Here is a 14,623-nt window from a genome sequence, read left to right as displayed (position 1 = left end):
TTATATACAAAATCTGCAGTTCTTGCACGCGCACACCGTTTTTTGGTAGCTTAATTTTTTTACGTAAGCGACACAGACGGTGAAGCGTCTAGTAGGGGCGGAACACAACACGACAAAGTGGTCAAAAACTTTGTTGTAATTACTTTAGCCTGCTGCACTCTGATGAGGAAGGTAGGTTTGTGGTACTGCCCAAAGGTGTGCTTAAGCATCTTTCAATGAAACATCAATTGCTAGTCCAGCGCTGTCTTGCGTACTCCTTCTTCTTGTGTCCCATTTTTGTTGCCAGTTTTATTTAGCTTTATCCACACCAACTAGCCCACATGATTACCCTGCTAAACAACATAAATGAACCTTTCCCTTAAACGATAAAGTAGCTTTTCAAGAGCATGCAGGCTCGCCATTTGTGAAAGGGCACAACTTAATGAACGCTTTTCGAAGACCAACAGCGAGGGCAACACTTGAGTCTAACAATACAAAACAACCGCGATCAAAAGTTAACAGGACGGAAGTGAGCGGGAAAAAAAATTCGGCGCAATCAATCGAGCCGCCTGGAATGTGACCAGGTATGAGGGGACGAAGATTCTATCCGCTGGTAAAAATGCCCCGCGTCTGGGCTACGAGGTAGAGGTGCAATGAATATTTACTGCGAAAGCACTATTGACCTCGTAACCTGGAAAATGGCGTCTTGTGGTGAAGTCTCTGAAGTCAGTCACGTGATGCGGAAAATGGCAAAAAAATAAACGAAACTTTGAATGAGGCTGACCTTGGCCAACCTGCAGAAAAAAAATAATAATGCTGCGACTGAATTTCCAACCTAAGTGGCGCAAGCAGGTCAGCTTCGCTGGCCACTGCACGAAAGCACTGTGCTATTGAAGCAGCCCATCACGCCTCTTGTCACACTCGCGCTATGCACTGCGCGTCCTCGTCTCCATCGCCTTCCATATGTGCGCAAGTCACGAAAGGAAAATAAACGCGCTTTCAATCGCGCTTTCGGGTTCGAGGCGTTGTTGTCCACCTGCAATATTTCGTGTTTAGCAGTGCTGAACCGCCAGCAATTTCTTTTCTGAGAACACGCGTACCACACGAGTCAGGTGCTGGCATCAGAAGAACGTTTATTGCTATCTAAGCGTATATTTTATAGCAGCGAAAGGAAAGGGACGGCAGGGGAAGGGAAGGAGAGATATGGAAAAACGCGCACTCATGTTGCGTGGTGCCGACGCACGACTAAGTTCGGCAAGCTCGGTCGTGAAATGATGAGCACCTGATACCGGTTGCAACATATTTCAATCAAGATAGTACAAGCAACGCGCTCACCTCCGTACGGATACCATGGAGATCTGTTTTGGTTTTCTTTATGGGGTTTAACGTCCCAAAGCAACTCAGGCTATGAGGGATGCCGTAGTGGAGGGCTCCGAAAATTTCGGCCACCTGGGGTTCTTTAACGTGCACTGGCATCGCACAGTAGTACACGGCCCTCAAGGATTTCGCCTCCATCGAAATTCGACCGCCGCAGCCGGGATCAAAGGCTATCTCTTGCCTACAGTTGGATTACTCGTTTCTGAAGCTGCTTACCAATTTGGCGGTTACTTCACGGTCACATAAGTGTATTTATATAGTAGGGCACTTCCAAATATCGCCGCCGCGGTGGCTCAGTGGTTATGGAGCTCGGCTGCTGGCCTGAAAGACGCGGATTCGATCCCGGCCGCGGCGGTTGAATTTCTTTGGAGGAGAAATTCCAGAGGCTCGTGTACTGTGCGATGTCAGTGCACGTTAAAGAACCCCAGGCGGTCGAAATTTCCGGAGCCCTCCACTACGGCGTCTCTCATAGCCTTAGTCGCTTTGGGACGTTAAACCCCATAAACCAAACCAACCAAACTTCCAAATATCTTCCGTTAACAATTTTTTCGGCGAAAACCGCGCTGTAGCCGTAACTCCCCTCCACGTCTCTCCCCCATATCCGTCCCACCCTTGACGAGACCGCCCATTCTAAAGCCTCTCTAGAAAATATTCCACTCGACCAACACGTTAATGCTAGATTTAGGCTGTGGCGTAGTGCGTCGTCTTTCACTTCGGGTAAATTTTGTATATGTCGTTTATGCGAAAAGTTGCCAGGCAACCTGGAACTCTTATGGAACTTCTAAAGATTAAAAAAGAAATGACGGGCGATTTGGCGCGGACAGCCGAAATGGTGATTAGGTGCGCTCGCTCTTCGATTTTCAGTTCGGTTTCGGTTCGAAGTTCGGTTTAAGAGGGCAAGGCGATAAAGCAGTGTGTTTAGATCAGAAGGGTATATGCTTGGGCTTGTTGGTTCATATTTGAAAGGTAAAAACGTAGCGCAAAGAGACAAGGGCCTAGAAAGACAGACAACACACGGCGCTAACTTCCAACACTGGTTTATTTCAGAAAGGAAAAGTGGTTTTTATATCGACATCAAGACCAACACGCCGCCAAACCATCCATTACGCACGCAATGCCCTGCACACGCCGTCAAAGATCCATTGCGCACGGGTGGAAGTTGATGAAGACGACGGCATCCAAAGCGCAGCATTAGCGACTGGCAGTTAAACACGCGGGATGTTCGGCTGGGGCGATGACGTAGTGGTGTAATGCAGTGGCCAACGAAGCTGATGTGTTCGCATCGCGGAGAGTTTGAAACCCACTCGTGGCCATAAAATGTTTTGCATAGTTAGTTTGCCATAACGCTTAGTGACGGGTTGCCCACAACCCGGTGGGCAGGCCACCACCTGCCAGAGGCTTCGAACAGACAAACATCGCACTAAAATGACGGACGATTTAGGGTCGCTAGGCCAAAGGTGTATTAGGTGCAGGGGGAGTTGCAGAGAGATATAGGGAGATATAGGGAATTGCAGGGAGTTCGCAGAGAGATATAATTTCCGGATCATGGATACGTTCTACCTGTTCTCAAACGGGAGAACAGGAAATGGGCGTGGGAGAGCTCGTATTGCGAGACTCAAATAAAAACGAAACAGATGGCATACTGTACGCCCATCCTAGCATCGTGGAAGATGTGAAGTCCACGGAATGGTGTGTTTTGAATTAGCCTATACTTGAAGAGGAAACGTAAGGAACTAGTGAGGCGGGAGCCCACCAAAGATTTAGCGGGAAGAGGGAAAGATGAATTCATGATCTAGCTGCAGAAGAGGTATTCGGCTTTAACCAAGGACAACCACATCAATGTTCAAGCAATGAACGATAATCTCATAGCTATCATTACGGAGGGCGCAGCAGAAGTAGGCGGTAGAATGGTTAGACAGGGTACCGGCAAGCTCTTTCAGGAGAAAAAAGATATGATTAAGAAACGCCAAAGAATGAAAGCCTCTAACTCCACGTCAGGCAGAAAAGAACTGAGAGCTATTGAAGTTTTCAATAAGTTATTGCCGCCTAACGTGCCTTTCGTTTAAAAGTCTCGAATATAGTTACCGTAACACCCTGGGCATCATATAAGTGGTGGTGATTTGGATACCAGAGCGAATAGCAGTGAAAAAACACAGCTGGAGATGCAGATAATTAGAAGTTTGGGATTAGGTCAGCAACTTTGCAGGTGTTCAGTATCCGCGGTAACATAAGAGCAGTGGGAGAGGCCTTTCTCTTGCATAGTGACGCTCGTTCAGGGGCTGCCCATGATCCGGGTAGCCACCTCTGCTCCGACGGCGGCGAGTGTGGTCCCGGAACCAGCTGCACACCGCTGCTTCCGGTGACTGGTGGCTACGGCTGCTGTCCTTACGAGAGAGGCGTGCCCTGCGAACACAGGGGAGACAAAGGCGGCGCCACTGGCTCTCATCAACATCACAGCTGCTGCCCCGACGGACACCTGTGTCTGAATGGCGCGTGCGTAGGCGAAGAAGGCGACGGCGCTTCACGTTACGCCCCAGCTCCGATGGTGCCTCCTAGGAGACGTAACCTACGTAGCACAACCTGCAGTCCACGTGAGTTCAAAGTGACGAGTAAGGTTGCTCATAATGAAAGTTCTTTTCCTTTTGTTGCGAAGCTGCAGAGCCCCTGACTCACGCCGCAATCAAGGGCTGCGCATCAGTCGCAGAAAACTCCCCACGCGGGCATTTTATTTATTTTTGCCTGCACCCAAACGCGGCCACCCAAGAGATATTTTGCTTTGCAGCAGATTGCCACGTAGCCACTGAGCTACTGATGCGAGCAAAATTAGAGTTTTAGGATAGGGGGACCCCATCGGTTAATAGGATTGGGAAATACCGGGGCGCAAGTAAGCATGCGCAAAACAACTCATCCCTCGGGCTATTCTCCTGCGCATGCTCAGTGGCGCCCCCGTACTCCCTTATGCCCTTACTGAATAGCGGACCTATAAGGAACCCTTTATAGGCCCCGTAATGAAAGGCAGGGAAAAAAAAAAGTTCTTAAAAAATTCCGCTCTCCTGTGGTCGCGTGTTCTCGCACAAAGTGGCCGGTGTTTAACGTACGCTTGCAAGAACGAAACGTATGGGAAAATCGGTGTCTTCAAATCTAGCAAAGCACTGCAGTGAATGCGGTAGGTGTGAACCACTTCTTGACTAAGCCACAGTTTTGTTTCGGCGTCCTTATCAATTAACTGGGGAGTTGTCAGAGGCCTATCATATCTGTAAAAACGAGCACGCATGTGCCAGTAGTGAACGAATATGTCTACTTAGGGCAGGTAGTGACCGCTGATCCGGATCATGAGAGGGAAATAACTAGAAGAATAAGAAAGGGGTGGAGCGCATACGGAGGTTCTGTCAGATCATGAATTGCAGTTTACGAATATCTTTCGAGAGAAAAGTATACAACAGCTGTATCTTACCAGTACTCACCTACGGGGCAGAAAGGCGGAGGCTAACGAAAAGGGTTCAGCGTAATTTAAGGACAACTCAGCGTGCTGTGGAAAGAAAAATGGCAGTTGTAACGTTAAGAGACCGGAACGGGCAGAACTAGTGAGAGAACGAACGCGGGTTAATGACATCCTAGTCGAAATCAAGAGGAAGAAATGGGCTTGGGCAGGGCATGCAATGCGAAGGCAAAATAACCGCTTTTCCTCAAGGGTAACCGAGTGGATTCAAAGAAAAGGCAAGCGTAGCAGGAGGCGGCAGAAAGTTAGGTGTACGGATCAGATGAATAAGTTTGCGGGGATAGGTTGGCCACAGCAGACAAAGTACAGGGCTAATGAGAGAGACATGGGAGAGGCATTTGCCCTGCAATGGGCGCAGTCAGGCTGATGATGATGATGTGCTAGTGACCCATCAGTTGTCTTGCCTGAAAGGGAGTTTTTATATCTAGCCGTGCCTCATTGCTATCTTCTGTTTTGTTCCTGTTTTTGTGTATGTTATTTTTTTTAGAGTGTGTGCTCATTCTGTGCTTTGTGATTAAACGTTCAGCTGCGAGGCAGCGCTCGTAGTGTCTCTTCTTTTTACGTCCGTCGTCTTGGTGCTGTTTTTTCCCAAGAACGTTGGTACTGTGCGCACGCGGACAAAGCGCCGAGCTGTCCGCACGCTAGGGGGCTTCGAGCCTGTGTCAGGCGACTTAAAGGTACACTCAAGAGGAATCTGAACTCGTGTTTTTACCTCTGGAACTCGAACTACCCTTTTCGAGCGTTCTTGGAAACTTCGAATTATTGCCGTGTGCGGACGATTTCCCTAATTTAAATCGGATTAACGTGGGGCTCCCGCCTTTTTTTTTTAATTCCCCGCAAACGGTGGGAGGAGTCGACCAACCTTTCACCCAGTCCCGTGGCGGCTTGCCGCTCTGCCATCGGCGGAGTGATACGTAGTGATCGGGGAAAGCAAAGAGTCCTCGTGTATTTTTATTTCCGTGGGCCTAGTTTACAGCTATGTAGTCTCTGACTAGACCTATTTACTCACGGAAACTTAAAGGAAAAAAAAAAATAAAAGCGAAAGCAAAGTCGCCACGCGACTGCCTGAAAGACACTCCATGCATTGGTGGACTCCTCCCACCGTCGGCGGGGAATAAAAGAAAGGGCGGGAGCCGGACGTTAATCCGATTTAATTAGGGAAATCGGCGGCACAGGGCAATAAATCGCAGTTTCTAAGATTGCTGGGAACGTGCAGATTGAATTCCCGCGGCAAAAATACGAGTTCAGATTTCTCTTCAGTGCACCTTTAATCGGTGCCACTCTGTCGGTCTGCTGCAACTACCCTACACTTTCTTGTATTTGGTTCATTCTTTCTGGTGTGGCGCCACCGTCGCGCGTGCACCTTGACGACTCCAGGGGAGACCGTCAAGTGCCAAGACGGCAGCACGTGTCCCGCTGGCGGCAGCTGCTGCCACTCACCCGAGTACCCGGTGGGCTCGTACACCTGCTGCCCCTACCAGTACGGCCAGGTGTGCTGCCCGGACGGCAGCTGCTGCCCCGCGGGCAACCGCTGTGAGCCGCGCTGGGGAATCTGCATGCCCACGGTGCAGCCGGAGTCCGACACGTCCGGCAGCAACCGAACCGTCGCCTCCGGCCTGCTAGGAGCCGTTCCGGCGCGCAGGGGGACACTAGCAAAGAGAGACGACGGTGAGTGTGTTGCCGGGATTGGGTATCGCTAGTCATGCAGGCATTTGCCGTGCCCTTATACGATCAGATAACGTTTATTTCACGAAAAGAATACGGGTGGTAAAGAGAGGCTGTGGAAAAAAAGCTATTCCCTCAGAGCTTGGAAAAGGTTCCTTATACATTGAGCAGTGGGAACATTCTCAATTAATTACATGTAGGGCAAAAAACAACACTGTAATTGTAACTGAGGAAGGGTGTAATCGATATCCAGAGTTGTATAAAAGATAAAAATGGCTGGCGGTTTAGCAATGCTAAGCACTAAATACTGCGCGAAAGCACGTTTTTTTTTTACACGTGGGACACCACGTACCTCAAAGCGCGACTGATGTGTCCACTGACCCAGGGAGCCAGTTGTGCACCCGCCGCGGTGGCTCAGTGGTTACAGCGCTCGGCTGCTGCCCCGAAAGACGCGGGTTCGATCCCGGCCGCGGCGGCTGAATTTCAATGGAGGCGAATTTCTAGAGGCCCGTGTGCTGTGCGATGTCAGTGCACGTTGAAGAACCCCAGGTGGTCGAAATTTCCGGAGCCCTTCACTACGGCGTCCCTCATAGCCTGAGTTGCTTTTTGACGTTTAACCCCAATAAATCAAACAAAGTACTCAAAATCAACGGAGTCTAAAGCTTACGCTGGTTTTCAGAAAAGTAACGGCGCATAACTGCCTCGATTTGTAGGTCGACGCCACCACAGTGATTCTGCGCCTACTCACAGCGCGATTGAAGTGTCCACAGGCCCAGTGAGCCAGTTACACTTGTTACTTACAGACTTCACACACACAGAAACACTGTTTAAACATGGGGAGTGCGGCTATGTGTGATTTCGCACTAATATCCCAATTTGTCACTCATGATCGCACATTAAAGACGACGAAAAAAAACACTCTGAGGATAAATGGCGCAAGATTATGAAAACGTGCGCAGTCAGGAAAAGTAGTTGCGTCATAGAAGGTATTTCCGCACAATAATGCGGGGATGTTGATAAATTTATTAATAAGCAGTCTGTTGTACTCCGATATCTTGAAAATGGAGTTGTTTTATGGTGACAAGAATACCTCTTTTAGACGTCGGTTATTCAGCATCGAAACATGCAGGTCAAAGTAGCAAATTAATTTAGGTAGGACACAAACAACATGCACATGCAGACCACAATTTATGCGTGAAAATCATATTTGCCATGGTTCTTGGTGTCGATGTGGGTAAACGTTTTCAGTTCCTTTATGGCTAGCATTAGGTAAAGATGATTCCAGACGTGTATACATTGCGTTTTTCTTAATTATATACGTTATGACGTTCTCTGTAGCTCGTACTGCTATCTGTTGCACCACCGGCAGTTTCTGCAGGTTTTGTGAAGTCGTATTTTGCCACTCTGACACACAAGATCAAAACTGAGAGTAAAAAGGAGAATTCTGTATGAACTTTTTAGGACGATAGGAAGGGAATCCTGGTTTCTATTAAGTGCGCCAACTGTTTCTCTGAGTTTTACACAGATGCAGTTAGCATGTTAATTTCTGGACATGTTTTTCGAGAAAACACTCCCCTTTTAATGCATTTTTTAATGGGATTGCGTATGGCCTCAATTTAACGTTTTCTGTCATTTCTGCGCGAGTACCTGCTGTACACAAAGAGTACATTTTGTTTTTGATGCATTTATTGAGAGGTTTTCTAAAATATTGGACGCTATAGTAGACTGAAATCGCCTGCCTTGAGGAGCTTTTTAAATTATTTCCTTCTGCGCACATTATGCAGTAGCACGCGTAGATAAACTTCTATCACCAGTTGTCATAATATAATTTTATAATAAGAAAAAAAGAATCGGAGAATGGACGCTGCCTAGCGGTGCACCCGATTTTATCGGCAGAATTTGTGACTTTTCTTCACTAATTTCAACTCAGCCCTGCGCTTCGTTCTTACTCTGCGCCTTCATGGGTAAAACGCTGCCTAGGTTGCAAACATGGCCGGAGCGGCAACTAGCATTTACAAACAGCGCCGGAACGCCACCGCCGGTGTCTTTCGCACTTCATTCGTTCTGTAAAGATTTTCGCGCTCACGTAATTTGTTCCTTTTATACCACCACGCAATTATCGCCGCTAAAAAAATTAACATTGAAGGGCAGTGGAATCCTCTCCATAAATTCCACTCTCATAGGGGGAGCGCAGTTGCAATTTATTTATTTATATACACGTATACCTCCATCGCCCATGAGACGTTATTGCAGGGTGATTACATTGTATGCCATCCGTAAAAAAATAAAAGTCGAGGAGAAAAAGAATACCAAACACAATAACAAAAATAATGCAACTAATATGCAATGAAACTCACAGAAGACAGGCTTGTAGCAAGGCTGAGGGGCACATGGTGGGTGGAACATCGATGACCATTTCGTCCAAACGATTTCATTTATCATAAATCGTATTTATCGTAAATGGGAAGAATGAATGAGCAATAACATTCGTGCTGCACGCAATCTCTCGAACTTTTTTCTGGTGATCAGTTCTAGGGGAAATATCGTGCGGGGTTTTCAGGCAAATAAATGATCTTGTCGGTACCAGCGTAACCACTAAATACAGTGTGGAAAAATTTCAACCTCAAAAATTGTCTCCTTTGGCACAGCTCTGGCTCCCAGGCTGTTCAGGACGCAGATGGCTTGGATAATGTCTGCGAGTGAACAGAGTGCGCAGTTTGTTACGTAATTCTGACTTTGTCAATGTCTCGCGCTTCAATCTCGCTGGGGTTCAGTTCAAGGAAACACCACTGAATGCCAAACCCGAGCCTTAGCGCCTTTTCAAATGTGCAGCCTTCGTCAAAATACGCTGCTCAAGGCGCTTGCTGTTAACCCCTAATATTTCTTATTGGGCAAGAGCACAGAAACAGAGCACATGCCTACAATTGTTCGGTGACACTTTTATCTCTCGACGAGGTTCCTTTTGTCTTATAGCTAGTACTGGTAGGTCGTAATATCCAAATTGCAGCATTGTAGATGGTTCATTCAGATTTTGGCTTTCGCTAATACCTTTTGAGTATTGTGATGTGAAACGAGCTCACGCGGGTCTCAATGTTTATGACGTAGTCGACGGAGTTTCGTCGTTCCAAGACGGTAAACGAGCCTATGTTAGGATCACCTGGTTCGGGTCAGATCGTAACAGTAAAATGACCTTGTCCCCGGCGGCCAGCTCACAAGGTTTAGTGTTGTCATTACAGAAGTTACTTTTATTACTTTTTTCTTTCATGAGTTGGTCTTGTGCCATCCCACATGTGTTCTCCAAGCGTTGACCTAGCTCGACCATATAGCGATATGACGTCTTTGCTTCATCGTTTACATATTCCCTGTCTAGCTCATCAAAACGTTCACTGAATGCCGGAATCAACTTGTGCGTGCTGTGATAACGAAGGGACAGCGAAGTCACGAGTTCCCTCGACGCGCCCGAAGCTTCGGCACCTCAACCTCGTTGACCTTTTTGCGTGCGCAACTCCAGTTCAAGCATAGCTCGCTCAGCCTCAAAACGGCCGCGACCCTGCTCTTCCGCTCTAGCGCGATATTTCTTCCGGTAGCCCGCTTGTCCCTCTCACTCGCGAATTCTTGGTCCATCCATTCCTCCAGATCAGCCCTCGAGATCTCTTCTCGTCCGTCACACCCTAAGGCTTGAGTTCTGATATGTACCCCAAAAATGTTTGCTCACTCACTCACTCACTCACTCACTCACTCACTCACTCACTCACTCACTCACTCACTCACTCACTCACTCACTCACTCACTCACTCGTACTCACTCACTCACTCACTCACTCACTCACTCGCTCACTCACTTGCTCTCACTCACTCACTGCCTCACTCACTCACTCACTCACTCACTCACTCACTCACTCACAGGCTGCTGGCCTCTAAAAGATGGCAAAAGGTAAAATTCCTGTCGTGTACGCCAGAAAAATATAGAGGGCTCGCGGACATTTTGTGGCAATGTAGCAGAGGCTAGCAGAAAAGGGAAGGAGACGTGCCTTTGTCCCTGTGCCATGGGAGGTGGGTTGTTCGTTGTTCAAGATAGGGGTGCGGAGGGGTCAAGAGGGAAAGTTGGAGAGACCAAGGGGGGTCAGAAGAGCGCGGCACGGGGGCAAAGACCTCTCCCCTTCCCTTTGCTGCCTAGCGCCTCTGCTGCACTACCACAAAATGGTGCCCGCGAGTAGAGCGCTGAAGCCCCTCAGCGTTTGGGGGGCTTTAGTTGAGGTTCGTGTGTCGCAATGAGAATGAATCAGGCATCAAGAACCATGCATTCAGAAGCAAAATGAAATTTTACGGCTACCAAAGAGCTCGGAGAACAAAAAAGACCAAGACACACTCACACTAGTCTCTCACGGTGGCTAGGTCTACACTGCACCCGCGCCCAGTTGGTTATCACGGAGGCTTTCCCGGTCTTGACGTCGCAAGTTTGAATCAAGTGGCGGGGGGAAAAAAAGCTTCATTTTTAAATCAAATTTTCTGATCAATAAATGCCTCTTTTTTCTGCTGAACAAACATCAGCAAAGCCGCAAGGAGCTGTAGAAACGATGAGAACTAACACTAGACGGAGCTGAACATTTAGGAATAGCAGTCGATGAACGTGGAAAAGAAACGCGCGTGATGACGGGCACTATAGGACACTTGTCGAGAATCGCCCTTGTCTATAGGCTCACTGAGTGTTCGAGGAGTGCAACCATATCCTACTTGGCGCACCACAAATCATAGAAAGAACGTTCGCAATATCAAGGTTTATCTTAGACTTTTCCTTCTATTTTTCGTAGGAAAAAAAATACGCGGACGTTTCTCACTCGATGCTCGTTGAATGACCGGACTGACAGCGTTTCATGACACCTGTTTCAATTCTTTCGAGGTCTTTTTATTGTGAACCAGCCGGTACGCGAGTCCAAGCACAGCACAAAAGCGAAATCAATCGATTACGATGAACGCCGACTCTGATGAGCTATCCCATCTGGGGTTTTCTGGGTTCTACAGTTCCGTGGCTGGAGTGCCCCGACGGCAGCTTCTGCCACCAGGGATCCACCTGCTGCGCCGCCCGTTCCTCGTCCTCGACCGGCCGCTACGCCTGCTGCCCCCACCGGGAGGCACAGTGCTGCCGGGATGAGGACCACTGCTGTCCGCGTGGCACACGATGCGTGTACTCGGCGGCCGAGGGACATCGCTGCCAGCCGAGAGACGGACGGCTTGCAGGCTTGTTGCTGGCCTCCAGGAAGTACCCCAGCTTCGTGGGGGCACCTGGCGATACGTGTGAGTATAGCGAGACATACGGGGGCTACGCACGTACTCGAAGCTAAATGAAACGGAAAAATAGGAAACATAACTGCAAATGGCGAATGCGCTGACTATAAACAGAATGAAAGTCTACGTAGCGTTACCTAAATAATTGTCTATTGTCAGATATAACTCATGAACGAAGCGGTAACTGCCCCTCAGAGGAGGCCCTCCGGGCAGTTGTGTCGACCGGCTGAGATGACATCGCATTTAAACGGATTGATCAGCGCTTAATCCCCTTGTGCGTGCAAGCCCCCTGCGATATGTTATGTCTCACTAGCAGGTGCATCACCGATTTCGCCTATTTTTGCCTAAAGCCAGCTTTGCAGCTCTAGCTTCAGATTGAAAGCGAAGTGAAACGCGACGTGCTAGCGCACGTACTAAGCATTCACCGGCAACAACAGGCACTAGCCTGAGCGCCGCCACAAGTGAAGGGTTCTCACGCACGAGTCAGTGTTGACTCGTGTGTGAGCGCCCCCTCTGTAAAAGTTCATGACTGTGAACTAAAGTATCTTGGTTCAGGTGATTGATGTATCACTATGGCTTTTGGTGTTGCCATTAGCTCTTGGTTGTCGATGGAGTATATATTACGTGTTGTTTCTAATAAACTTTCAGTTGATAGTAAGCGCCGGTCCCGTTGTCTTCTTCTTTCTTTGTCCCTCGTCTCAGCGCTGTTTTTTTTTCAGCAATATTTAAAGGCTGGCGACAATTTTTGGAGTGATCAAGCATGCAAGGAAATCACTCGTGCCTTTGTCCTAGATTCTTGCTGACATATGCGCAGACCCATACCTGCAGTATTGTGTAATTAACACTGCAAGTTCTATGCTAACCATATCAACATCGACATTTTACGCGCGGCGTCATGCACTGGAACACGTCACTACATCATATCCCCGCGGAGCGCATTTTGCCTCGTTGTCTAGTAAGTTAAAAGGCTGTTGCATCACTATCCTCAATGACTGTGACCAACAGCCGTCTGAAGAGAGGCGTATATTCTCGCTGCAGATCCGTCGGTGCCGTGCCCGACGTGGATGGTGTGTGGCACGGGCTCCTGCTGCCGGGACCGGTATGGAGCGTACCGGTGCGCCCCTTACGCCGGAGGCGTGTGCTGCGCATCCGGCATCTCGGGCTGCCCGCCGGGCTACGAGTGCGTCGGCTAGTCATCCCCCCCAAACACACACACTCCAGAGAGACAGCTAAGGAAAATAAATTGAAGTCCTCGCCATCTGTGCCTGAGCGTATTGCACGGGAGCGTATGATGTCAAGCTGAGACAATGCGCTTTTTCGCCGCATCCTCTTTCCGTTACCTGATATAAAATAAGGGAATGATTGACACGCATGTTCAATGATTGTTCGATTGCCTGTTTGAGTGTAAGCTCGAAAGAGCGTAGATCGATTGATGAAGCGTAGTGTTGAATGCTCGAACTATGACACGACGAGAATGAAAACGAACAAACATAGACGCTGTTAGCGTGTGTCTCTTCTATATACATTATCTTCAGTGACCTAAAAAAGACATGTGCTCTTCCTCACGCGCACAACGTGGTGTTGAGGAGCAGCGCGAGGGAAGAGATGCGAAGACGTTGCGAGTGGGAGGTGCGCAAACGCCCTCTTTTTTTACTTTTCCTCCCCCAGACAGCATTTCATAATATTGTACGCACATCACCTGCAAACTCGCTTCGTAGCATTTACCGGCTGTCCATTTTCCTCCTCATGCTCAACGTGTAAAAAGCTCTACGACTCCCTTGCCCTTTTTAGATGTTTTCGGCCTAGTGCTGATAATTTTTCAAGTGAGTGTTCACTGCTTCACAAGTCAATAGCAGAAAAATTTGACGCATTTCTTAGAAAAATAATAAGAGAATTGGGCGTGATACCTTCGGATTTGTGCCGGTTTCTCTTAAGCATAATTTACATACTAAACGAAATTTCTGAAGACGTAATCACTCTTTGGACAAAACGGAACCAAGATGACAGGGAACTTCCATGCCACCTCAATCATCTCGAAATTTATAATTTGGCGAGGCGGCAACAGAACCTTGTTTATAGCTATGCTTTTCGCATGGGCGCATGCAGATATATTCTGTCCGCCTTGCCCCGGAGACTGTCTCTCGTCTTGTAGTGTGGCCAGAGGGACAGCACTTCGAGCGCAAGTCGCTCGTCTGCTCTCCGAGGAATCCTTCTTGGGCGTTTGGGCGGACTTTCGCAAAGCCTGTGAAGGCTGCTCTACAGCTCAGCTCATGTATGGCATCGGGCTGGACGTCCGCTCTTAGTGCACGGGAGGGGTAAGTGAGTTCGATTGGTTTGCCGTCGTTTGTGCGCGTGCCGATGACTTTTCTAGCAGTTGAACGATGCCTTCTGAACTAAATTTGCTGCTTATTATATTATGGTTTCATCGCCTGTCATCTTTATCTTCTTCTGCGTTAGTCCTCTTCCCTTCGCCTATCGCATAGTAGCTGTTCAGAGGCGTGCTGTTGTCCAGATTGTCCAGTTGTCCCACAGCGACGTATCACACAACAACCGGGAAGCGCATGAGAGCTAGTTAGGAAATAAATGTTGGATAGTGGAGCAGGTACATGAGAAGCGCGATTGAGTAAGACCTAGTGTGCGTAAAATAACAGAGAGGAAAGCTTGAATTACAACGCAGAAATAATAAAAAGAAAAATAACTTTCAGCACAGCAACCGATACCATCGCAGTGCGAACTTCAGCACGGAGGAGCAGTACTCCTGTGGCTGTGCCCAAGCATGACGACTACAAAATATAGCAATTGGAAATTGCTCAATCTG

The 14,623-nt window shown here is 48.3% G+C and overlaps 1 protein-coding gene across 3 annotated transcripts in view; it reads left to right on the top strand.

The window, feature by feature from the left end:
* Positions 1–13,055, top strand: part of LOC149344206 (progranulin-like) — a 115,292-nt gene extending 102,237 nt beyond the window's left edge. For all 3 annotated transcript variants that reach the window (XM_089546208.1, XM_089546210.1, XM_089546207.1), the window contains 4 exons: positions 3,633–3,947; positions 6,233–6,523; positions 11,542–11,814; positions 12,844–13,055. In XM_089546208.1, the coding sequence (XP_089402334.1) occupies positions 3,633–3,947; positions 6,233–6,523; positions 11,542–11,814; positions 12,844–12,998 (1,034 nt within the window). In that variant the 3' untranslated portion in view covers positions 12,999–13,055. The remainder of the gene's footprint in view (positions 1–3,632; positions 3,948–6,232; positions 6,524–11,541; positions 11,815–12,843) is intronic.
* The last annotated feature ends 1,568 nt before the right edge of the window (positions 13,056–14,623 follow it).

This window comes from Amblyomma mixtum, chromosome 5 (assembly GCF_055824585.1).
Source record: "Amblyomma mixtum isolate Tamu chromosome 5, ASM5582458v1, whole genome shotgun sequence".
Taxonomy (NCBI): Eukaryota; Metazoa; Arthropoda; class Arachnida; order Ixodida; family Ixodidae; genus Amblyomma; species Amblyomma mixtum.
Note: the sequence above shows the minus strand (reverse complement) of the source record. Positions and strands in the feature narration are given on the sequence as shown.